Source organism: Bison bison, unplaced genomic scaffold (genome assembly GCF_000754665.1).
Source record: "Bison bison bison isolate TAMUID 2011002044 unplaced genomic scaffold, Bison_UMD1.0 scf7180017864384, whole genome shotgun sequence".
Classification (NCBI taxonomy): Eukaryota; Metazoa; Chordata; class Mammalia; order Artiodactyla; family Bovidae; genus Bison; species Bison bison.
This window is the reverse complement of record NW_011494956.1, coordinates 12,536,916-12,564,077: the sequence shown is the minus strand read 5'-3', so window position 1 is coordinate 12,564,077 and position 27,162 is coordinate 12,536,916. Positions and strand designations below refer to the sequence as shown.

Here is a 27,162-nt window from a genome sequence, read left to right as displayed (position 1 = left end):
TCTAAGAGGGTTGTGAAGTTTTCCTCCTCTACACTTTCTCCTCTGACTTTTTGTCCACCTTACATATTCCTCTTCTCAGCTGCTCCTTAACCAATTTTCCTATCTCAGTTAATGTTCCAACAACTACTTCGTTATTCAGGACTAAAAATTAGTCCTGATTAAGTTTTTTTTTTTTTTTTTTTTATCTTTTTGCGTGTTAATCTTTTTCCCCTCAACTGCCTATACCCCTAATCTATCCTCAATCCATCACCAAGTCTGATCATCAAATTCTACCTCCAATATTCCAAATACTTCTTACCACCTCCACTCCTGCCACCTTTGACCATGTCACCACCACCTCTTGTCCAAACTTGTACAATAGCAACTCTCACACTATTTTACCTTTGGTACTTACACTATAGGGGCTCCCCTGTTGGCTCAGATGGTAAAGAATCTGCCTGCAATACAGGAGACCTGGGTTCAATCCCTGGGTCAGGAAGATCCCCTGGAGAAGGGAATGGCTACCCACTCTAGCATTCTTGCCTGGAAAACCCCCATGGACAAAGGGGCCTGGTGGGCTACAGTCCATGGGGTCGCAAAGAGTTGGACACAACTGAGCGACTAACACATTTTTACCTATATCAAAATTGTCTTATTTTTTTCATTGCCCTTTACATAAGATTCATGAGAACAGGAACCTTTCTTTTTGGTTTACCACTGTAATTTCAGTATCTAGAATGCCAAACAGATAGGAAGAGGTACTATAAGTACCTAAAATGTTAAGCAATAGTAGGAAGGGAAAAAATTTTTTTTTATTTTATTTTTAAACTTTACAATATTGTATTAGTTTTGCCAAATATTGAAATGAATCCGCCACAGGTATAACTGTGTTCCCCATCCTGAACCCTCCTCCTTCCCCATACCCTCCCTCTGGGTCGTCCCAGTGCACCAGCCCTAAGCATCCCCAAGCATCCAATTGAATGAATGAATGCAACCTTTCTGAACCTTCCATTTCTCTTTTTTAGTTTTCCTTCCCTACTATCTTAACTCAATATGTAATTCCTGGATGGCCAGAATACTTGCCTTTCACTGTGGCATGTGTTACCATAAAGAAAATGTAGCTGTCACTGAAAATTGAATCAACATAGGCTAATACAACTGATTTAATACATCTAATGCATATATTAACTCATATCATTTTTAAAATATTTCATTCCCATGCTCACCACACTACTTCAAGTCCCATTCCCTTGAATCAAAGAGTAGACATAGCTAATCTTCAGAAAATACTATCACTATTTGAGGACCAACTTGCTGAAATTCCTGTGAGTATGTGTTTTTCAAAGTCATAAAAGAGAAGTGGTGGATATGAATGGCTCACTGCATTCATTCTGATTCTTTAAGCTTTAATATACGATAAGGCTATGATTCAGGTCATCACTACCACCAACAAAAATTTGGGCCTTGTCACCTCTAATTTCAATGATTCTCTTGCAATTTCTCCATGACTTCCAAAGTCAACTTATTAAAATATTTGCCTTTTATATCAGACAATTACCTTTTCCTTGTTCTTATTTAAGATGAATATATAGCCAAATCCATTACAGTAGAAACTTTTTAAACTGTGGAACCAGAAATACCCCTTTTTAAAGTCTTCTCCACACATACCCCTCAACCCCCCACCCCCCTGCCCTGCCCATCAACCTGGTAATTTTAAGCCACAGCCACTATCAGGTAAATTGACAGGTTAATAAAAATAAATAATAAGATATAAAATCCTAATAAATTTGTAACTATGGTAAAATATAATTACTTGATGTTTTTCTTCAGGGCTTTCTCCAGTTTCTTCACTTGCTGTTTATAAAGTCTTAATTCATGCTGTGTGGGCCTGTAGAAAATAAATCATGTTGAACACATTCAATTTACTTAATAAAACTATAAAGATATTTAATAATAAAGTATACTCTATTACTTGTCATAAATATGCTTAAAAATTCTTAAAATATTTCATAACTGCTAATGAGGTATTTATTGGCCACTGGCTTTCTTCTTCTGTGTATCCCCTATTCAAAACTTTCTACCCACTTTCATTGTTATTAACCTATTACTTGCTTTTATAGTGAATTATCTCAAATGCACAAACAAGAATAGAGTAAAACAAATAGTGGTGTGTCCATGCCTCAAGCTTTATCAAAGCTGAATAGTAATCCGTTTAAAATCTTTTAACTAAAACCCTATACAGCTACTTCAAACTCCGTGTCCCTAATTACTGCCATTGCTCTCTCCTTCCCATACCATGGGCTTCCCTGGTGGCTCAGCTGGTAAAGAATCCACCTGCAATGCAGGAGATCCCAGTTCGATTCCTAGGTTGGGAAGATCCGCTGGAGAAGGGATAGGCTACCCATTCCAGTATTCTAGGGCTTCCCTTGTGGCTTAGATGGTAAAGAATCTGCCTGTAATGAGGGAGACCTGGGTTTGATCCCTAGTTTGAGAAGATCCCCTGGAGAAGGGAACGGCTACCCACTCCAGTATTCTGGTCTGGAGAATTCCATGGACTGTATAGTCCATGAGGTCACAAAGAGTCAGACACAAATGAGCAACTTTCACTTTCACTTCCCATACCACAGGTAACCACTAGCTCAAATTCACTGTTCATTATTCCCATGCATGTTTTACAAATTTTCCCCTCATATTTATATAACCATAAATTTACACATTACTATGTGGCAGGCTTTTAAACCTTACAGAAATGGTTTTTTATTATAGGTATCAGTTTCCTCTCCATTGAAGTATAAGCTTTACAAGAACAAGACATTTGTTTTGTTTGTTATATACAATATCAGAACTTAGGACCATGTCTAACTTACAATAGGTATCCAACAATATTTAATGAAAAGTCTCAACAGTGTACATTCATTATTACTTTCTATCAACATGTAGAGTGCCTTCCTTCTGTGGTAGTATGCTTGTATATAAATAAACCTTTCTGTTGTATGCCATTTAAACTTTAAAATGTTTCTCCCTTCCCACAACACATGTATATGATGAAATAAGACATTCTAAAGTAATTTGGAAAAAAATTAAAATAAAAATAATTTGTGAAACGGAAACCTACTGGCATAGGCTAAATCTATTCTGAGTTCCCTACTGGCATAGGCTAAATCTATTCTGAGTTCCTAGCCAGTTTTATCTTCCTATTTTCTCACTCCCCTTGCTTATATATGTATTTTTGTTCTTTCTACCATATGAGAGACTAATGACTAAAATGAGTATACAAATATGAGATCCCCAACATTAGTTTTAGAGTAAAGGGGATAGGATGACTGATTTAACATTCAAAATTCCACTATTTGCTTAAATAAAAGTTAAAAATGACAAGTTTCTCTCACCTGGTTTCCAACTCTTTTTGAAGATTGAGCTTTTCACTTAAAAGTACATCTATCTTAGTTTTTGATTCCTTGAGTTGATTCTGTAATGACTGCAACATAGTTAATAAACAGTTAACTTTCCTAAGAGATTAGATTATTATTTTACTTTATTAAAAAGTATTTATCAATCTTATAGTCCCCCATACCATTAGAAGTCCGTTGTAAGTGGGTGAAGCACTCAGGCTTCTATAATCTTCTTCTTCTGACTGACTTTCATCTTCTTTATATAGTCTATGAAAAAATATATGTAGTGTATTTATGAAAAAATTATCTCCAAAGGAAAAAAAATCTAGCTAACAAAAATTAAATCAATACAATAAGGGCTTGATAACCTCAACATAAACTAAAACTTAAACCAAATTTCCTACTTACTCTTACAGAAAATTGTATTAGAACATACTACTTATTAACTAGTACTACAGTATACATTTGCTCACTAATGCCTTAACTGGAATTTAAGATCCATGCAAACCAGAAGTTTGTCTGTCTTGTTCACCACTGTATCTCACTGCCCAGAATAGAGGGCTGAGGAAGGAGTAGAAAAACACTTGTTGAATGAACAAATAATATTGTTTTCTCCTTCCAGTACTTTTAGATCACAAAAAACTATATCAAAAAATACAGAGTATAAGTGGACAAGGCCACAAATTTAGTGGCCATGATTAAGTCTTGACATCTTCATTAATGAGTTGTATTATTTGGGTAAGTCAGTCTCTTAGAATTTTTCTTCTCATCTGTAGAACAGAGATAATTTCTATCACATCTACCTCACAAAATTGGTTTTAAAAGTAAATAAAAGACATCAAAACATTGTGTGAGCTACGAAGTACTCGCAAATCAGTATTAATGTTTTTAAAGCTGATAACACTAATACTGGGCTGTCCGAGACGGTAAACACTTGGTACATACAGGCAATGAGTGCTTGAAATATGCTAGTCCAACTAGCCATTTTAATTCTATTTCATTTTAATTAAAATTTTAAAGGTGAAGCAGTGTAAAATATTCTTCTGTTAAACACTTCCTTAAAAAACTGGAAATAGAACTGCCTTATGATCCAGCAATCCCACTATTGGGCATACACACTGAGGAAACCAGAAGGGAAAGAGACACGTGTACCCCAATGTTCATCGCAGCACTGTTTATAATAGCCAGGACATGGAAGCAACCTAGATGTCCATCAGCAGATGAATGGATAAGAAAGCTGTGGTACATATACACAATGGAGTATTACTCAGCCATTAAAAAGAATACATTTGAATCAGTTCTAATGAGGTGGATGAAACTGGAGCCTACTATACAGAGTGAAGTAAGCCAGAAAGAAAAACACCAATACAGTATACTAACATATATATGGAATTTAGAGAGATGGTAACAATAACCCTGTGTACGAGACAGCAAAAGAGACACTGATGTATAGCTCAGTCTTATGGACTCTGTGGGAGAGGGAGAGGGTGGGGAGATTTGGGAGAATGGCACTGAAACATGTATAATATCATGTATGAAACGAGTCACCAGTCCAGGTTCGATGCACGATACTGGATGCTTGGGGCTGGTGCACTGGGACGACCCAGAGGGAGGGTATGGGGAGGGAGGAGGGAGGAGGGTTCAGGATGGGGAACACAGGTATACCTGTGGCGGATTCATTTCGATACTTGGCAAAACTAATACAATATTGTAAAGTTTAAAAATAAAATAAAATAAATCAAGTGGAGATAACATCTGAGACAGTAAAATAATTGAAATAGTAAACAAAAGAGACTGAAAGAATGTGTCACAAATTTCCTAATGAATGCTACAAAATTTACTGCAGAACAAATTGGAAAAGCTGTTGGTTCAGAAGAGATGAAAAAAAAAAAAAACTGATAAACAGGAGGTCATGAAAAGTAAAACACTTCTGAGCTTCAAAGGACATCATCAAGGGGGGAAAAAAAAAGAAAATTTACAGAATGGGGTAAAATATTTGCAAACCTGATAAAGAATTTGTATCCAGAATTAATAAATAACTCATAATTTGACAAAAAGACAAGAAACTCAATTTAAAAATGGCCAAAGGACATCAGTAGGCATTTCCCCAAAATGCCTACTGTAAACATATAAGTGGACAGTAAACATATAAAAGACACTAATCATTAGTCCTTTGAGATATCACTTTAGGATATTCATAAAGTTGTGTCACTATCTCCACAATCAATTTTATTTATATTCTGGCCATGCCACGCAGCACATGGGGTTTTAGTTCCCCAACAAAGGGGAACTAAAATCCATGCACCCTATATTAGAAGCAGGGAGTCTTAACCACTGGAGCACCAGGGAAGTCCCTCCACAATCAATTTTAGAACATGTTCATCACCCATGGAGAAACACCTTCCCATTAGCAATTACTTTCCATGTACTCTCTACCCTAAGTCCCTACTCCACTACGATCCAGTTCCTAGGCAACTACTCATCTATTTTCTTTTTTTTATGGATTGCATATTCTGGACATTTTATGTAATGGAATTGCATATTTTGTGATGTTGGGTTGCAGCAAAAAAGGGGCTCAGGGCAGAGAGTGACTGCTAATGGGTATGGCACTTTCTGTTTCTCAGTGGATGATGCCCATTTCTAAAACTGATTGCAGATATGGTGACACAATTTGTGAATATTCTAAAACTACTCAATCATATACTTTAAAATGGTGAATTTCATGGCATGTGAATTAATCTCAATAAAGTTGTTATTTTATTTTTTTTCCCCACTGGAAAATAATTTTATTGCGATTCTACCAGCTATACAATCTGTTTTATTAGGCCCCTTCTTCCTTTGCAATTCGGTCCTTCTTAAGTGGTCCCATGAAGGCTTTCTTCTCCTCCACAGTCTGGAAGCGACCATGACCAAATTTGGAGGTGGTGTCAATAAGTTTGAGGTCAATCTTCTCCAGGGCCCGCCATTTGGTCTGTACCAGCAAGGACTTGCGCAGAGTGAGCACTCACTTCTTGGTTCCCACCATGCAGCCTTTGAGCATGACAGTCATTGGTCACCTCACCGCAGTGGACAAAGCCACCCAGAGGGTTGATGCTCTTGTCAGACAGATCGTAATCAGTAGAGGCATTATTCTTGATCAGTTTGCTGTCCTTGATGAGGTAGCCCTGACCAATCTTGTAGATCTTCTTGTCATCTCAGTGCGGTGATGGTAGCCTTTCTGCCCAGCCCAAACCACAGAGAAGGCCACCCAGGCAGGATGCCACACCCCAATATAGGCAACCTTGCGCAGCCCTTGGTGGGTCTTATGGGGCAGCTTCTTGGTGTGCCAATGGCTGGTGACACCTTTGTAGCCTTTGATCACCCCAATGATATCACCCCAATGATATCAATCATCTCATCCTGGCCAATGATATCAATCATCTCATCCTGGCCAAACACTTGGCTCACAGGGACCTGCTGCTCAAGCCTCTCACAGGCCCAGTCCAGTTTCTCAGCCACAGTGCCTCCGTTCACCTGGACCTCCATGAGATGGGCCTTCTTCTGGCGCAGAGAAAGCAGGCGCGTCTGGGTGTGGGCAATGACACGGATGACCTGACAGTACTTCTTCATGCTGCTGAAGTCCCTCTCAAGCTGCTTCTTGCCATCTACGTCCTGCCACTTCTTGCAGTATTTGGTGAAGGCCTTCTTCTTAGACTTATGCCAGTTCTCGTAGAAGCGCCTTTTGCACTCGTTGCTGATATGCTCAGCAAAGATGGTCTTCAAGGTCCGGAGGCCTCCGGGTGTCTCCATGTAACCCACGATGCCCACAATCACCATGGGCGGAGTCTCCACGATGGTCACAGCCTCCACAACTTCCTTCTTGTTCACCTTGGACCCTGGCCTATCAACCTCCCTCACAATGTGAGTCATGCCAGCCTTGTAGCCAAGAAAGGCAGTGAGGTGAACGGGCTTGGAAGAGTCATCCTTGGGGAAGCTCTTCACCTTCCCGTGGTGCCGGCTGCTGCGCTTCCGAGGCAGGAAACCCAGGGACCCGTGCCTGGGAGCAGAGAACTTCCTGTGAGACATCCTGCTGTCGGAAGCTACTGGTAGAGGTAAAGCTGTTATTTTAAAAAGTTGTTAAATAAAAATGTTTTAGAATAATAAAGTAGATAACGATAGGAAAGTATTTTCAGCAAATACATGATACATTAAGAAATTTCCTCTCAACAGTCAAAAGAGAATCAAAGTCACTAAAATCAAAATTAACCACACAAAAAAACTTCTAAAGTAAGTTTTTAGCAAAATCTGAGCTTATAACTTTGGCTAGTAACAAAACATTTTGAGGTCTTACACAAAAATAGAAACTATTCTTACATGAAATAAATTATTTCCTATGAAAATTTTGCTGCAAAATTATGAGAAAATAACTAAAACATTTTTATAAAAAAAAAGGAAAGATCTTCAATCAAGCCCACAAACAACTGCCTGGAGAATACAAGACCTTTCTTATAATACCAAAGAGCAACTGATTTAATTTTTAAAATTACATTTATTTTTAGATGAATCAAATGCTCAATTAACACTGTGGGGATGTCTGTCATCAGAGGATCTCCAGGTTTATTAAGAAATGTTGACAATTGGAGGCTTTAAAAAAAAATCTGACTTATGGCACATCTTTGAATTTTATATATCTATCAAAGAAGAATTTCACCAAGATATGAAACAACCTTTTTCATTTTTCCACAACAGAAGGTAGCTCTGTAACATCAGAAATTTAGATTTACTAGGATTTTTAAAAGACTGCTTTTGCAGTCTTACTGTTTTGCTATACTGTATAAGACATATTGGAAATCTGCTAGTTTTTTGAAACAGACTGTGAATGTCATGAATTCAGTTGTTAAAATTATACAGCACATGTATAAATGTGACGCCACTTTGTAGGACCATTGAAACAAACAGAAAACAATGACTTTAACCATCTTTTGTGTTTTTTGTCAATGCTTATTGGTTGAGTCATGGAAAAGTTATAAAGACTAACTATACTGTTAACCTGAATTCAAAATTTTCTTGGAAAAAGAGTACTTACCAAATGCTCAAACACAAAAAATGGTGTGGTAGTGGTGTAGTCACTAAGTCATGTCCAACTCAAGTGACCCATGGACTGTAGCCCACCAGGCTCCTCTGTCCATGGGATTTTCCAGGCAATAATGGAGTGGTTTGACACTTCCTTCTCCAGGGAATCTTCCCAACCGAGGGATCAAACCTGGGTCTCCTGCACCGCAGGCAGACTCTTTACCAACTTAGCTACCAGGGAAGCCTTCTCACTCGTATCACTCTATATATGAGTAAGCAAAATTTGAAGCTCCAAAGAAAAAAAGGCATGTTTGTGTCTAGCTAATAGGTTATGAGAATTTACACTGAAATGAAACTTTATAATACAAATCAATATTGACTTCATACATGTTTTTCAAATATTAATAATATGAGATTTTTGTTTTAATCCACAGTGCAAATAAATTGGTTGTAAAACTACAAGAAAATTTCAAAGTTTGAAGTTTCTGGCTACTGATAGATTTAGAGTTGCTTTTCAATTTTGCAACATCCTTCTGAATTAAACAGAAGTTAGTGAATTTAAGTTGGGTATAGTTTTTAATCCTTAATTCAGTCAAACCAATTATTCTAAAAAAGATGAGTCAGTTGTATAAATGTAGATGTAAATATTAAAGGAAAAAAATTTTTGTACTTGACTTAGTTGCTAGAGAACTTTCAGGTATGTATAGAACAATCTGGGTATATAAGTCTATTTTTGAACTAGACTTCATGAAATCTAAATACAGATCAAATACCGCTGATGAAAATTTAGTGTTTGAATTGAGGTGTGCTATAAATTAAAATACCAAATTTCAACGGCTTAGAATGAGAAAAAGTAATGTGAAGTATCAATGATATCATTGATTACATGTTGAAATGGCAATATTTCAGATATTAAATAGATGAAAATGTATTTCACTGGTTTCTTTTTACTTTTTAACTTGGCTACATGAAAAATGCAAAATTATATATGTGGTTTTCATTACATTTCTATTTGAGACAGTTGTACTAACATCTCTCTCAGACCTTCTAAAACATGCTAGTCTTTAACAAATGACCATGACCAAATAAGGATACTGGGTCGCTTCTATATAAAGTACTAAGATAGATGTATGGAGAAGGAAACAGCAACCCACTCCAGAAATCTTGCCTGGATAATCCCATGGACAGAGGAGCCTAGCTGGCTACAGTCCATGGGGTCACAAAGAGTCAGACACGACTTGGTGACTAAACAACAACAAAAAGATAGATGTATTATGTAAAGTATTTCAATTTATTAGGTGAGGAACATTTAGAGGAGTTATTTAAATTTGCTCAAAGTCTCTCAAATAGTAAGCAGTACTGATGAGATTCAAACTGAAATCTCTCTGGCTTCAAAGCCTGTGTACTCAAGATCATTTCCTATATACACTCTAAAATACCTGCCATTATGGCTATCTTGTTCTCTCAAGAGAAATCTAACATATATATAGTAGAGGAGACCAATTTTAAATTTATGCAGACCTAAAAGGAAATGAGCTTCAGTAAAGAATCCTCACTTTATTTTCCTAGAGTCCTTTATTTAGCATTGACAGATTTTGTGGGTTTTTCGAAGTAAAAACATAATCTTAAACATCCACAATTCTCATTTGGACATGGGATCCCCACAGCCAAATTCCTCCCACCCTTTCTCCAATGGCCTCCAGAAGCCCCAGGAGGGACCCAGTGTTGAACATTATGCTTCTTGCGGGTAGAGAGAAAGAGCAAAACTAGAGAAATCTTGTATTTTATTCTTCCCTAATCTGAATCATGTTCAATCAGAGGTGAACCTCAAAGTTACCTGCTTCCATTTCACAACACCACTTGAAAATTTTCTATCTAAACAGAAGGATGGAATTAGACAAGGAGACTTCACTTTACTAATTCATTATAGAGCTATTTTCCCTGGGGTAACTTTTCAAATGTCTCTAACATCTCAGAAGAAACTCAGTCTGAATCTTGTAGTTGTTATTCCTATGTTACTTTTCTTGGTTCTTTAATCCTATCTACCAAGCCAGGGAAATACCAACAGAAAAAGCTAGCAATATATTCCATGTAATCTATGTTGATATATTAACACTGGGTAAAGGAAAAATAGGTAAAGTAACAGAGCTGAGAACCTATCATTTTAAAACTTACTTTTCCTCTGTTTCAGAAATTTTAGCATGTTTGCAGTTTTCTAAGACTTCCAACTGCTTAACACTTGCATTCAAATTTCTGCTGCCTTGATTGCGACTTCCTCTGCTTTCCCCAAGTTTTCTCATGTATGGTGGCAGAAAGGAAAACCAGTCCACGGTATCCAGAAACTGCCTTTCACAAGCTCTCTGGAGGCCTTCTCAAGCCTGTGCCCTAAAGTAGAGGGTCGAGGTGGTATGCCATAGGTGTGCTGTGCCAAGATATTACAAATATGCCAAGCACTCAAGACAACTGGCCAGAGTTCTTGAGCCAATTACCCCAGTGTGGTATACAAACATCACTTTCTGCGTTTCACGATGAGAAAAACTTTGCACAACAATGCCCTTTAAAAAAGGGTGTTAAGCAGAGTGCTTCTACCTCTACAAGAGGCCCATGTCCCATCTGTCTTCTTCCTTTGTCTTGCTCCCTTAGCTCTACAGGTACATACATCCTTCTCCTGTGCCTCCTATTTATCCCACTTAGACCTCCAAATCATAACCCATCTTCCTTCATTTTCTCTTTTCTTTCACTTCTTTCAAGTAATATAATACTTGTCAGTTAATTCTTATACCCTCTTTTTAGAGCTCACCTGCTTCTTCAGGTGATACTAATATCCTATTGCTGCTAAGTCACTTCAGTCGTGCCTGACTCTATGCGACCCCATAGACGGCAGCCCACCAGGCTCCACTGTCCCTGGGATTCTCCAGGCAAGAACAATATCCTACTAGTAGATCTCAAAATACACCTTGAAGTTGCTACAATCTATCAAGTTATTTACTCTTAGAAAAGAGACAGTTAAGTTTTCTTCATTCAATGAACTATGAAAAACCCTCTCCTTAGGATAGACTCTTCATCACTGCAAAGTATAAATGACTTCTGCTTTTTCATCTGTGAGAATATTGTGTATAACACAGTCGCTAATTTATTCCTATATCTTTTCTCCCGTAAGAGCGGACTCATTTGAAAAGACCCTGATGCTGGGAAAGATTGAGGGCAGGAGGATAAGGGGACGACGGAGGAGGAGATGGTTGGATGGCATCTCTGACTCAATGGACATGGCTTTGTGTGGACTCTGAGAGTTGGTGATGGACAGGGAGGCCTGGCGTGCTGCGGTTCATGGGATCGCAGAGTCGGACACGACTGAGTGACTGAATTGAACTGAACTGAACTGGGAGACATTCAATCCAAGTATCTGACCTAGGCATAATTTGTACAAGCCAAAGTACTTCACTTTAGTTAGTCCATGATGATGGGATTGTTAAGCAAAAAAGTAATTCTTTTCCTTCAAGATTTCATTCCTCAATCCCAGATGTTCACTATAAACTCATGACAAGCAAATTCAACACCACCTGCAATAGCCTCAATCCTTTTATTTAGAGGACCCCAGTTTATGTAACTTCAGAGGCAATCTCTCACACCACATTCTACCTGAGACATTTCAAAGATGGCTACACTAAATCTTCTCTACTCTGACTTCAAATCCCAAATGCTCTCTTCATCAACTGGATTGGGGGTCAGCAATCTGCTGCCTGTAGGCCACAGCCAGCAGGTTTTTTTTTTTAAATTAATGTTTTATGGAACATGGACATGTCAATTCATTTACTTACTGTCTATGGCTGATTTCATCCTGTAACAGAGTTGAGCTGTTGTGAGAGACTATACAGATTAAAATGCCTAAAATACAGTCTGGCCCTTTACAGGAAAAGTCATCCAACTCCTGAATCTACATTAGAATTTACTAAAGATATAGAGTAAAGGTTGCAGATAACATTCAATCTGGACCATATAATATTTTTAAGAGCACTCAGTGTTAATTGCAAACATTAAAAATCTGATTTCATTTATAAACTGAACTTTCTAACTTCTCAAAAAAGCAGATTTAGCTACAGTGGGCTCACATTACTGCATGGCATCAACTGGCTAGAGTATATAATAAATGGCCCCTTAAGACAGCTCTCCAGTTTGGCACAGTTCCCACCTAACCTGCTTTACTCATTTTTGATTTTCTGTGAGCATACCAATCTATAACCTTTCAAGCTATGAAATTCTTCATTTTGCTTCTCTTCACTCTGACATACTGTGACTGTTCATTTTAGTGTGAACTTGGCTAGACTATGGTGCCCTGCTACTTGGTTAAACACCAGTCTAAACACTGTCGTGAGGTTATTTTTTAGATGTGACAAACATTTAAATCAATAGACTTTGAAAAAAGCAGATTACTCTTCACAATGTGGGTGAGCCCTGTGCAATTAGTTAAAGACCTTAGAAGGAAAGATTGAAACCTTCAAGAAGGGAGGTATTCTGCCTCCAGATTGCCTTCAGCCTCAACACTGCAACATCAACTCTTCACTGGGTCTCCAGCTTGCATGCCAGCCTCACAGATTTCAGACTTGCCAGCTTCACAATCACATGAACCTATTTCTTTAAGACAATTTACTCTCTGTATATAAGTGTACATTCTACTGGTTCTGTTTCTTGCTAGAACCCTAATATACATACTTACAACCCCATTACCCAGGTTTTCTATATCAAAGGAAACAGTACCTTCCTTCTTTCCAAGGCCAATGATGTCTTTTGTTCATTTATAGCTTACTCTTGGTCCTCTATGGGAAAGACTGCTCTCCATAGGTTACTACCTCTATCTATGAACATATCAACAAATCCCTTAAAGTTCAGAGAAACTGGCTTAATTATAGTGCCATTAAAAAGCCTACTCTTTTACATCTATGAACTTTTGCTCATAGCATACAAGCAGTCTTTTTTTTTTTTTTGCCTTTCTGCTTTCCCAAATTGTACTTATTCAAGCTCAAGCACAACCCCCATCTGTTTTGTAATGGCTTCCCTGTTTTCTCCATCCAAAACCAATTTGTTCCTGTTATCAACTCCTGTATTACTGACTGTACAGTTTTTAGTAATTACTTTTATTGTGACATTATATATTAGGGCATTATATATATTAAATATATATAAGTATATATATTTAAGTCTCACATTATTTTTCTTAACTATTAATGTGTTTACATTTAATCTCCTTTACTAGACTGCAAACTCCTAGGAGGTTAAGAATCATGTTCAAAACATTTTCCTATCTCTACAGAATCTAACACCATGTCTACCATCTTAAAAGACAGCTTCATTTGAAAGAGAAGGTCCCTGAAGTTATTTGATGTTTATCTATTTTATCTGTTCAGTACTAAAAATAGAACATGGCAGAAAGTAGGTGCTTAAATAAATATTTGTTAAAAGAACTGTTCCATTTATAAACAGTGAAACAAAATAGCCTTTATATTAAAAGCCTTAGATATTTATATTAAAGTACTTTAGATTATTTGGCCTTAGATATCTTTCAGCAATTTTTGGTTAGTCAAAGACCATCATTTAAAATTTTACCCTTATTGCTTTAATCAGAGGTGATAACTGTGGTTTATTCTATATACTTGATTTTACACTATAATGTTTTATCTTTATCTCATAAATCTGCATACTAATTAATTAGGCTGCACTTTGGCAGGAAGCTAATCCAATCCTACACACTGTGTTGATATGCTCAGTAACTATCTAGTGGCTAGATGACATCAGCAGAACAAATCATAATACCTCAACAAAATAAAAATACTATTTCTTCTGTGACCAATACTTAGTGATTATTAAATATACATATTTTAATATAAATGAAACAATGGATTTTAACATAAGTGGTAAAGTACAGTCTTAAAAGATTCTTTATAAAAAGGAATTTATAGTTACATATTAGGTAAATTATACACATATCTGTAGATTTTCAAAGCATATTTAATGTTTCAAAAGGCCATAAAAACTTTTGTTGTAATTCACAACTTGATAATTACTTCCAAAATTTTAATACAGGACAAGTCATACCTTTGTTTATGAAATTTTCTAATTTTAGATTCATAGTAATCAATAAGGCAAAGCAACCTAGAAAACAGATGAGTTATTTTCAAAATGTGGTATTGGAACATTTACTATTGTCTCTATTCAATTTCATATTATAGTGATAAATATCTGCAAATTCATAAAAAAGGTAAGTGATTTTTGCCAGAAGTATCCCACTATGCCATATATTTTAATTTTAATGTACACATTTTTAAATAACCACAGACATTAAATCTCAACATATTAAATGTATATTCTCCTTGATCAAACAGGTCTACCTTTAACAATCACTCCTACAGAAACATTTGCCCAAGGCTATCACTTAAGATGAACAAAGTTGTTCAATTCATTAGAAGTGAAAACTCAGACACAACGTAAACATTCTGCAACAAGGGAAAAGTTAAATAATGGCACATCCATATTATAGAAAATGAGGAGGCATTAGAAGAGATAATGTAAATTTGTAGGAAAAAATTAATGTTGCATAACCAAATGTATAACTATTTTTTAAAGAAAGTAGGTGTATATGAGTCTATGTACTGAAAATTAACTATATGGCTTCTTGCTGCTGCTGCTAAGTCACTTCAGTCGTGTCCAACTCTGTGCGACCCCATAGACGGCAGCCCACCAGGCTCCCCCGTCCCTGGGATTCTCCAGGCAAGAACACTGGAGTGGGTTGCCATTTCCTTCTCCAATGAGTGAAAGTGAAAAGTGAAAGTGAAGTCACTCAGTTGTGCCCGACTCTTAGTGACCCCATGGACTGCAGCCCACCAGGCTCCTCCATCCATGGGATTTTCCAGGTAAGAGTACTGGAGTGGGGTGCCATTGCGTTCTCCGTATGGCTTCTTAACTGAGGGATAATATTACCCAAACTGGGGATGGTACTAGTTGCGGAGGGAGCAAAGATGCTTAAAAGTTCATTAATGAACAAATGAATGCTCATCATGCCCTACAATGAAGAATGGTCCCACCCAAAACGTCAACAGTACTATTGCTGTGAAACGCTAGGAAGAACATAAACCAAACTGTTAAAAGTTGTTATCTCCAGGATATGGAATTAGGAGAAGTAAGCAGGTTTATATTATTTTATATACTTTTATAGTTTGAATTTTTGTAGACATGCAGTGCTTTTCTAATTTAAAAAAATCCTCAAAGAAAAATAAAATAACACTACACTTTCACATACTATTCTGTTTAAAGCAAGAATTTTTAGTATTTCACTCTTGTCTTGGGAAAATTACTCATCCATCTCCTTTTTTCAGAACTAATTCAACCAGTTGTGCTTTTAACATCATAACTTTTTTGAATTATTTTTTCCCTTCAACTTTCCCAATCCCAACACATTCCAGCTTTCATATTATTCTGCAAATATGCTTTAATTTCCTTTATATACTTTACAAACCCTCTCACCTCCCTCCTCCCCCAATGCTACTATCCCATTTCTATTTTTCCTGCATGATAAACTTCATTCATTCTGAATGACTATTACCTCTACCGTCAATAAACTTTTAAGGAAGACTTACTATGTGTCAAACTAGCAATTGAGCAAATAAGACAGTAGGAAGACAAACACAAACCGATGAGGTGGCGTATAAAACTCCTCACCACCCTCTCCTTCAAACACTCCTGTTTCTCAGTGACCCTGACACCCAAATGTAACTCCTCTTCTGCCTTTTCTTTCTCTGTCTAAACTTTAAAGCTCTATGGAGTTGGGTCTTTCTAACTATAGGACTGATGGGGCTTCCCAGTAGCTCAGAAGTAAAGAATCCATCTGCAATGCAGGAGATGTGGGTTTGATCCCTGGGTCAGGAAGATCCCCTGGAGAAGGAAACTGTAACCCACCCCAGTGTTCTTACCTAGGAAATCCCATGGACAGAGGAAACTGGAGGGCCACGGGGTGGCAAAGAGTCAGACACAACTTAGCAACTAAACAACAATAGGCATGATATCTCTATGTGGCTGACAGAAGATGTCTAAGTACATGTTCATAGATAAGTCCATCCTCCTCCTGTCCCTTTCCCCAAATCTAGCTTGAAATCTGGCTATCTTTGACTTCTCTCCTTCTTTCAACATCTACAGTCAATCGGTATAGACAATTCCTGTCCATCTCTGCAGTATCTCTTCTTTCTTTTTAGATCTGCGTTATTTCCCAGCTAGACTATTACAACTGATCATTAACTGCTTACTCTAAAAAATAAGAATTAAACTGAAGGAACTGAGCACCGCTTTTACCTTCCCTGTAACAAACCATACAGGGAAACCAGATAGTCCCTACTCAATAGGAAAGGTGTTTTTTCTTAACGGAAGAACTCCAGCAAGAAAAAAAGAAAAAAAGGGATAGCAGAATTGCAAACAAGATAAATGAGAGAAACCATCAGATGAGAAGAGAATGGGAAATTTTATAGGAGAAGGATCAGATTGTTGCTATTTAAACCCCTGAACAATCTTAGCATCCCTGAGAGAAGCTCTACTAAACATATATGTTATTATTAGAAGAATAAATTATCACCTATGAAGTATGTCACCAAAAATACTTGCATCTGAATTTAGATTTAACTTCCAGTTTAGAGGGAACACAGGAGACAGAAGAATAAATTAAACGACATAAGGAAGCAAATAGACAAATCTAGCATGTACCTCTCCAGGAAAACCAATCATTTTCTTCAACAAGTTAATGACATTAAAACAAACAAAAAAGGGCAGAGAAGAGGAAGAGGAAGATTCCACCAGTTTAAGAGAGAAAACCATACCCAAGATGAAATCTATTTTTGAAAAAATGAAGAGTCTAGCTACATATCAATTTATGTAGCAAACATTACTGTTTATCCAAGACGGTATGAGGAACTCTTTTGCAGAGATAAGAAAACACTCTATTTTGAGTGATAATGCGTTCTTCTTCTTCCTGTGTTAACCTATAGATATCCTTCTGCAAGGCAGCAATAGTCTCTTGTTGCTCCATTCGTTTTATCTTATAATGTTCACATTTTGCCTGTAAGAAATTTTTCAAAAAATAAATTACAATATGTACATCTAAGACATGCTGTTCTCACAATATTGTACAAAAAGCTATCCTCACAATTTCTATGAAGCTGTCTTATTCAAGAACTTCAGTAGGGAGGCTGTTTTTAAATGGGTACAAGGTCCAGGAACAATGATATATCATAAATGCAAAAACTGTAACAAGTAAAATCAGCATAAAATGGGGAAAATATTGTTTATACTCGCATGCATTTAAGGATACATATGGGAAAAAAAAAAAATGTAATGCACTACATTAACAAAATAAAAGGAGAAAAAAAAAAACACATGATAATCTCAACCAGTGCAGAGAAAGCATTTGACAAAGTTCAATGCCTTTTCATGATAAAAACACTCGAACTAGGAATAGAAGGAAACTACTTCAACATAACAAAAGCCATCTATGAAAACATCATATTCTATGAAAACATCATATTCAACATTAAAAGACTGAAAACCTTTCCTCTAAGATCAGGAACCATGCAAAGATAATTGCATTCACCATTTCTGTTCTATATAGTACTGGAAGTCCTAGCCAGAGCAATTAAGCATGAAGAAGAAATAAAAGGCATTCAAATTGGAAAGGAAGAAGTAAAATTATCTCTTTGCAGATGATATGATCTAAAACACAGAAAACCTTAAAGAGTCCACCAAAAAAACCCCCAAAAACCCATTAGAATAAATGAATTCAGAAAGCACCAGAATACAAAGTCAATGCAAAAAATCAATTTTATGTCTATACACTAACAATGAACAATTTAAAAAGAAAATCAAGAAAACAATTCCACGTATAGTAGTATCAAAAACAATAAAAAAAAGAATAAAGCAAGAAGGCAAAAGAATTATACACTGAATATTATACAAGTTGTTGAAGGAAACGGAAGACAGAAATTACTAGGAAAATATCCTGTGTTCACAGACTAGAAGACTTAATATTGTTAAGATGTCAATAATTCCATCAGCAGATGAATGGATAAGAAAGCTGTGGTACATATACACAATGGAGTATTACTCAGCCATTAAAAAGAATACATTTGAATCAGTTCTAATGAGGTGGATGAAACTGGAGCCTATTATACAGAGTGAAGTAAGCCAGAAGGAAAAACATAAATACAGTATACTAACGCATATATATGGAATTTAGAAAGATGGTAACGATAACCCTGTATACGAGACAGCAAAAGAGACACTGATGTATAGAACAGTCTTAAAAAAAAAAAAAAAAAGATGTCAATACTATACAAAGTGGTCTACAGATTTAATGCAATCTCTATCAAAATCCCAATGACATTTTTGCAGAAATAGAAATGGAAACAACATATGTTCATCAACAGACAAATGGATTATGATATATAGATATATAGATATATACACACACACACACAATCGAATACTACTCAGACTTACAAAAGAATTAAATAATGTCATCTACCAACAACACGATTGGACCCGGAAGTTATCACACTAAAAGAAGCAAAGTCATAAAAGACAAATATAGTGTGAAATCACTTATATGCGGAATCTAAAATAGTATATAAATGGACTTATTTTAAAAATGGAAACAGACTCAAAGAGAGAAAACAAAACAATGGTTACCAAAGGGGTAGGGGGTGAGGAATAAATTGGGAGTTTGGGACTAGCAGATACAGACCACTATATATAAAATAGATACACACCTAGGTTCTACTGTATATCGCAGGGAACTATATTCAAAATCTTGTAATAACCTATAATGAAAAGTATGTTTGTACTGAATCAATTTGCTGGGAGTCATCCTAAAGTTCATACCCTCAGGAGATCCCACATAGCCAAATCAATCTTGTTAAAGCTCTCACATTTCCTGATTTCAAAGGTGACTTGATGATCAACATGATCATGATGATCAACACCAACATGATCAAAACAGTGTGGTACTGGCATTAAAGACATAGAGACTAATGGAGTAGGATGAATACCTCAGAAGCAATACTGCATATCCACAGTCAAATTATTTTCAACAAGCATGCCAAGATCATTCAATCGGAAAAGAACAGGCTCTGTTCAACAAATAATGTTGGGAAAACTAGGTGTATACATGTAAAAAATGAAGTTGGATGCTTACCTATAGCACATACAAAAGTTAATTTAAAATGGATCAAACTTCTAAAGGTAAGAGCTAAAACTATAAAACTCTTAAAAGAAAACATAAGGGAAAAGCTTCATGACATTGGATTTGACAACCATTTCTTGGTTATGACATCAAAAGCATAAGCAACAAAATAAAAAATATATAAATTTGACTTTATTAGAATTCAAACTTTTGTGCATTGAAAAACACTAGAATAAAATGCCAACTCACAAAACGAGAAAAAATATTTGCAAATAACATTGGACTGGCCAAAAAGTTCGTTCAGGTTTTGCTGCACCATCTCACAGGAAAACCTGAACAAAACCCAAACAAACTTTTACTTCTGATAAGGAGTCAATACTCAGAATAAATAACTCCTACAACTCAACAAAAACATAAGTCTGATTTTAAAATGGGCAAAGGACTTGAATAGACGTTTCTTTAAAAAGAGATACACAAACGACCAATAAGCACATGAAAAGATGCTTAACATCACTAACCATCAGGGAAATGCAAATTAAAACCACAATGAGAAACCATTTCACACCCATTAGGATGGCTACTACTAACAAAAACAAAACAAAACAAAAACAAAAAAATAAATAAATAAAAACAAAAATAGAAAACAAGTGTGGCTAAGAATGTAGAGAAACTGGAAATCTTGTGCATTGCTGGTGGGAATGTAAATGGTACAGCCACTATGGAAAAGAGTATGGCAGTTACTCAAAAAATGAAACATAAAATTACCATGCATGTGCCAAGTCACTTCAGTCATGTCAGACTCTTTGTGACCCTATAGACTGTAGCCCGCTAGGCTCCTCTGTCCATGGGGATTCTCAAGGCGATACCGGAGTGGGTTGCCATGCCCTCCCTCCAGGGGATCTTCCTGACTGAGAGATCAAACCCACATCCCTTAAGTCTCCTGCATTGGCAGATGGGTTCTTTACCACTAGTGCCACAATACAATCCAACAATCCCCTTCTGGGTACACACCAAAATGAAATGAAAGCAGGGACTGGAACAGATATTTGTATGTCTATATAAACAGTAGTATTATTCACAAAAACCAAAAGATGGAAACAACCCAAGTGTCTAGTGATGAACAGTGTTAGAATGAATAACCATGAATAAACAAAATATGGTATATAGAGGTGGTCCTTGAATAATGTGGGGGTTAAGGATGCCAACAATCAGTACCCTCAAAAATTCACATATAACTTATAGGGGGCTCTCAGTATCTAAGGTTCCTCTGCATCAATGGATTCAACAGTGATTGTGGAGTTCAGAAGTATTCACTACTGAAAAAAATCTGCACATAAGTGGACACACACAGTTCAAACCATGTTCTACAGAGTCAACTGTACATACAATAGAATATTCAGTTCAGTTGCTCAGCTGTGTCCAACTCTTAGTGACCCCATGGACGGCAGTACACCAGGCCTTCCTGTCCATCACCAACTCCCGGAGTTCACTCAAACTCATGTCCATTGAGTTGGTGATGCCATCCAACCATCTCATCCTCTGTCATCCCCTTCTCCTCCTGCCTTCAATCTTTCCCAGCATCAGGGTCTTTTCCAATGACAGTTGTTTGCATCAGGTGGCCAAAGTATTAGAGTTTCAGCTTCAGCATCAGGCCTTCCAATGAACATTCAGGACTGATCTCCTTTAGAATGGACTGATTGGATCTCCTTGCAGTCCAAGGGACTCTCAAAAGAGTCTTCTCCAACATTACACTTCAAAAGCATCAATTCTTCGGCATTCAGCTTTCTTTATAGTCCAACTCTCACATCCATACATGACTACTGGAAAAACAATAGCTTTGACTAGATGGACCTTTGTTGGCAAAGTAATGCCTCTTCTTTTTAATATGCTGTCTAGGTTGGTCATAACTTTTCTTCCAAGGAGCAAGTGTCTTTTAATTTCATGGTGCAGTCACCACCATCTGTAGTGATTTTGGAGCCCAAAAATATAAAGTCTGTCACTGTTTCCTGCCGGGAGCCGGCATATTGCATATTGAGTGCAGCACCTTCACAGCATGATCTTTCAGGATCTGGAATAGCTCAACTGGAAGTCTATCACTGCCAGGAGCCAGCGTGAGGAACTCCTCCCGTGGCAAAGGTCATGAGGAAGGAGGCTCGGCATATGCAAAGGCGGGATTGAGCCTCAGGAGTCCCCCTGGAAATTCTCGAGCATCTACCCCCAAAACCAGAGTCTGCCTACTTTCTGCTTTGTGCTTTCACCTACACCTCTGACTTTACGCGGGGCTGTCCCCCACTACCTCTCTCTGAAAAAAGAGTTAGCTTACAGCTCCAGTTAATAATTCCTGGGTGTGACAGTGTTTCAACCTACAAACTCCTTTGGAAATCCTCTAGCCTGCCTGAATAGGTTTTTCCGGCCACATGTGATTGTTCAGAGCCTCCCAACTATGAGAGGCAGGAGATGTTCTAAACTGTCTAAACAGAGTCCTTTGAGTAGTTAAAAGATTGATTAGAAATTGTATCAGTGAAGGGTTTTTCACTTATTGGGCCAATGTTTGCTGCTAAGTCTCCATACCCCTTACCTACTGTGTCCTTGGCAGTGTATTGATGGATATAATGGGTTTATAGAAATGTAAGTAGCAGCCTCAATGTTTGTAACCTTGGACCCTTGAGTTAATTTTTTTCTTGATGGAGCCCACCTCACCTTTGCCCTATAGGAATGCAACTCTATCCAATGCTTTTTGGAGGCTGGCGCCTGACTTTATAATAATCACCTTTAGAGAAAAATAAGTTTCTTAAAATGTTAACAGGCCTCCGGGCCAGAAGATGATGTAAATCACCTAAACTTTTGCATATGATAAGTTTGCAGGAAGAAAGCCCGGCTTACTGCATGACTCTACCCCTTTCCCCATTATCCTCTATGCATAACTTAAGGTATAAAAACTACTTTGGAAAATAAAGTGCGGGCCTTGTTCACCGAAACTTGCTCTCCCCATGTCTCTCTCTCTCTCCCAAATTCTGGCTGAGTCTCCATCTGGAGCGTGGAACCTGCCATGCTTGCTAATTATGCCTGGGCTTCTAAGATCCAACCAGGGAGGCCTCAGTGTCTCCTCTCCTTCCGGAGAACGGAAGGACGCCTGCCGCCTACGTAAGTGGCGCAAACTTCTTGTCTTTAAGTTTTATTGGTCTCCTGCGTAAACCAAGCTACTCAGCCTCTTTTCTTCACTGAGTTTTCCTACTGAGCTATCCTTATTTCAGCCGCTTTTCTCCACTGAATTTCCTCACTGAGCCATCCTCATCCTATTATTCTTTATATCTTTGATAAATATTTAAATAAATAGGTCGCCTACGCCGTCTCTCCTTCGAATACCCTGCATCAGCCGGGGCTAGACCCCGGCAGTTTCCACTGTTTCCCCATCTATTTGCCATGAAGTGATAGGACTGGATGCCATGATCTTAGTTTTCTGAATGCTGAGTTTTAAACCAACTTTTTCACTCTTCTCTTTCACTTTCATCAAGAGGTTCTTTAGTTCCTCTTTGCCTTCTGCCATTAGGGTGATATGTGCATATCTGAGGTTATTGATATTTCTCCCGGCAATCTTGATTCCAGCTTGTGCTTCATCCAGTCCAGCATTTCACATGATATACTCTGCATGTAAGTTAAATAAGCAGGGTGACCATATACAACCTTAATGTACTCCTTTCCCGATGTGGAACCAGTCTGTTGTTCCATGTCCAGTTCTGACTGTTGCTTCTTGACCTGCATACAGATTTCTCAGGAGGCAGGTAAGGTATTCCCATCTCTTTCAGAATTTTCCACAGTTTGTTGTGATCCACCCAGTCAAAGGCTTTGGTGCAGTCAATAAAGCAGAAGTAGATGTTTTTCTGGAACTCTCTTGCTTTTTCGATGAGCCAATGGATGTTGGCAATTTGATCTCTGATTCCTCTGTGTTCTCTAAATCCAGTTTGAACATGTGGAAGTTCACAGTTCATGTAACTGTTGAAGCCGGGCTTGGAGAATTTTGAGCATTATTTTGCTAGTGTGTGAGATGAGTGCGATTGTGCAGTAGTTTGAGCATTCTTTGGCATTGCCTTTCTTTGGGATTGGAATGAAAACTGACCTCTTCCAGTTCTGTGGCCATTGCTGAGGATCCAGACTTAAAGAAAATTCTGACACATGCCACAACATGGATGAATCTTGAACACATTATGCTAAATAAAATAAGCAGTCACAAAAGGATAAATACTATAAGACTTCACTTACATGAGGTACCCAGAGTAGTCAAATCAATAGACACAGAAAGTAGAATGATGGCTGCCAGGAGCTGCAGGGAGTGAGGAATAGGCAGTTACTATTTAGCCAGTATAGAGTTTTAGTTGGGAAGATGAAAAAATTCTGCAGATGGTGAGAACTGTTGTACAACAATGTTAATGTATTAAAAGCCACTGAACTTTACACTTCAAAATGGTAAATTTATGTTAGGGAAATAATTTACCACAATAAAAAAAGAGGGGAAAAAAATCAACCAGCAATGAATAATGAGAAACTGAAACAGAAAATACAAATATTTGCAATACCATCAAAAATATTAAACACTTAAGAGATAAAACTGATGAAACATGTGGAAAATCAGTGCACCTCAAATTATTAAACACTGTTGAAAAAAGTTAAGGAAAAACCTAAACAAATGGAGAGATATCACATTCATGGATCAGAACATTCAGTATTGTTAAGATGCTAATTCTCCCCAAATGGAAATACATATACAATAAAATCTCATCAGGCTTTCTCTGTAGAAATCAACAACAGAATTAGAAAATTCATATGGAAATGTAAAGAATCTCAAATAGCCAACACAGATAAGAAAGGACACTACACAATGATCAAGGGATCAATCCAATAAGAAAATTTAAGAATTGTAAATATATATGCACCAAACATAAGAGCACCTCAACATATAAGGCAAATATTAATAGCCATAAAAAGGGAAATCAATAGTAACACAGTAATGGTGGGGGAGTTGAACACTCCAGTTATACCAATGGATAGATCATCCAGACAAAAAATCAATAAGGAAATATAAACTGTAAATGATACATCAGACCAAATGAACTTTATATTTTTATATTTATAGGGCATTCTATCTGAAAGCAGAATATACTTCCTTCAAGCACATATGGAACATTCTCCAGCATTGATCACATCTTGGACCATAAATTAAGCCTCAGTAATTTAAGAAAACTGAAATCATATCGAGCATCTTTTCCGACCACAACATTCTATCAATTACAGGTAAAACAGCAACAACAACAACTGTAAAACACACAAATACAATAGATTGTACTGTAGCAAATCAATCTCACCTCACCTCAAGAAACAAGAAAAGTCTCACACAACCTAACCTGGACTTCCTTGGTGGTACAGTGGATGAGAACCTGCCTGCCAATGCAGGGGACATGGGTTTGATCCCTAGTCTGGGAAGATTCCACATGCTGTGGAGAAACTAAGCCTGTGCACCACAACTACTGAGCACATAGGGCCTGCGAGTCACAACTACTGAGCCCACTTGCTGCAACTACTGAAGCCCATGCGCCTAGAGCCTGTGCTCCACAACAGAAACCACCACATGAGAAGCCCGTGCACCATAAAGAAGAGTAGCCCCCGCTTGCCATAACTAGAGAAAGCCCACCTGCAGCAAGGAAGACCAAAATAAATAAACAAACAGGCACTTCCCTGGTGGTACACTGGATAAGAATCCACTTGCCAATGCAGGGGACACAGATTTGATCCCTGGTCCAGGAAGATTCCACATGCTACAGAGCAACCAAGTCCATGCACCACAATTACTGAGCCCATACTCTAGAACCCACAAGCCACAACTATTGAGAAACATGCTGCAACTATTGAAGCCCATGTGCCTAAAACCCATGTATCACAATGAAGAACAGTCCCCGCTTGCCACAAATAGAGAAAGCCCACGTGCAGCAATGAAGACCCAATGCAACCAAAAATAAATAAATAAAATTATTAAAAAAAAACCCTAACCTTAGACCTAAGGCGACTAGAGAAAGAACAAACAAAACCCAAAGTTGGTAGAAGGAAAGAAGTCATAAAGATCAGAGCAGAAATAAAGGAATTAGAGATGAAGAAAGCAATAGAAAAGATCATTGACGGTAAAAGCTGGTTCTTTGAAAAGATAAAGTTGATAAGCCTTTAGCTAGACTCATCATAAAAAGGGGGGTGAGAGGAAAGCTCAAATCAATAAAATTAGAAATGAAAAAGAAGTTACAACTGATAGCACAGAATTACAAAGGATCATAAGAAATTACTACAAGAAATTATATGCCGATAAAATGGACTATCTGGAAGAAATGCAAAAACTCTTAGAAAGGTACAAACTTTCAAGGCTGAACCAGGAAGAAATAGAAAATATGAACAGACCAACCACAGGTACTGAAATTGAAACTGATTTAAAAACTTCCAATAACAAAAAAAAGTCCAGGACCAGATGGTTTCACAGGCAAATTCTATCAAACATTTAGAAAAGACTGAACATCTATCCTCCTGAAACTTCCAAAAGCTGCAGAGGAAGGAAGCTCATTTCACTATTACCCTGAAAACAAAACTAGACAATATACCACCAAAAAAAAAAAAAAAAATTACAGGCCAGTATCACTGATGAACACAGATGCAAAAATTCTCAAAATACTAACAAAGTCAATCCAACAACACGTTAAAAAGATCATACATCACGATCAAGTGAGATTTATCCCAGGGATGCAAACATATGCAAACCAATATGATACAACACATTAACAAACTGAAGAATAAAAACGTGATCATCTCAATAGATGCAGAAAAAACTTCTGACAAAATTCAGCACCCATTTATGACAACAAAAAAAACTCTCCAGAAGGTGGGCATAGAGGGAAACTATCTCAACATAATAAAAGGCCATATACAACAAACCCATAGTTAACATCAATCTCAAGAGAGAAAAACTTAGTTTTTCTAAGATCAGGAACAAGAAAAGGATGTCTACTCTCACCACTTTCATTCACATAGTTTTCAAAGTTCTAGCTACAGCTTTCTGAGAAGAAAAAGAAATAAAAGGAAACCTAACTGAAAGAGAAGTAAAACTATCATTGTTTGCAAATGATGTAATACTACACAGAGACAATCCTAAAGATGCTACCAGAAATCTACTAGAGCTCAATGAATGTGATAAAGCTGCAGGATACAAAATTAACACACAGAAATTTCTTACATTCCTATACACTAACAACAAAAAATCAGAGAAATTAAGGAAATGATTCCATTTACTGTTGCATCAAAAAGAATAAAATACTGAAGAATAAACCTACCTAAGGAGGCAAAAGACCTATACTCAGAAATCTATAAAATGCTGATGAAAGAAATCAAAGATGACACAGATGGAGACATATACTATGTTTTGGGATTGAAAGAATATAGTCAAAATGACTATACAATTCAAAGCAATCTACAGATTCAATGCAACACCTATCAAAT

The 27,162-nt window shown here is 37.2% G+C and overlaps 1 protein-coding gene and 1 pseudogene across 6 annotated transcripts in view; both read right to left on the bottom strand.

Moving 5' to 3' along the window:
- Nucleotides 1-27,162, bottom strand: part of CEP70 (centrosomal protein 70kDa) — a 94,879-nt gene that overhangs the window by 22,940 nt on the left and 44,777 nt on the right. For 4 of the 5 annotated variants that reach the window (XM_010858218.1, XM_010858214.1, XM_010858216.1 and 1 more), the window contains 5 exons: nt 17,348-17,517; nt 14,514-14,570; nt 3,554-3,638; nt 3,369-3,457; nt 1,793-1,867 (listed from right to left, as the gene is read on the bottom strand). In XM_010858218.1, the coding sequence (XP_010856520.1) occupies nt 1,793-1,867; nt 3,369-3,457; nt 3,554-3,638; nt 14,514-14,570; nt 17,348-17,517 (476 nt within the window). The remainder of the gene's footprint in view (nt 1-1,792; nt 1,868-3,368; nt 3,458-3,553; nt 3,639-14,513; nt 14,571-17,347; nt 17,518-27,162) is intronic. The other variant, XM_010858215.1, reaches the window with a different exon arrangement.
- On the bottom strand, nt 6,131-7,482 carry LOC105001801 (annotated as a pseudogene). The gene is made up of 2 exons (XR_826900.1): nt 6,775-7,482; nt 6,131-6,739 (listed from the first exon to the last, which is right to left on the bottom strand). The product of XR_826900.1 is annotated as a 60S ribosomal protein L3-like (transcript).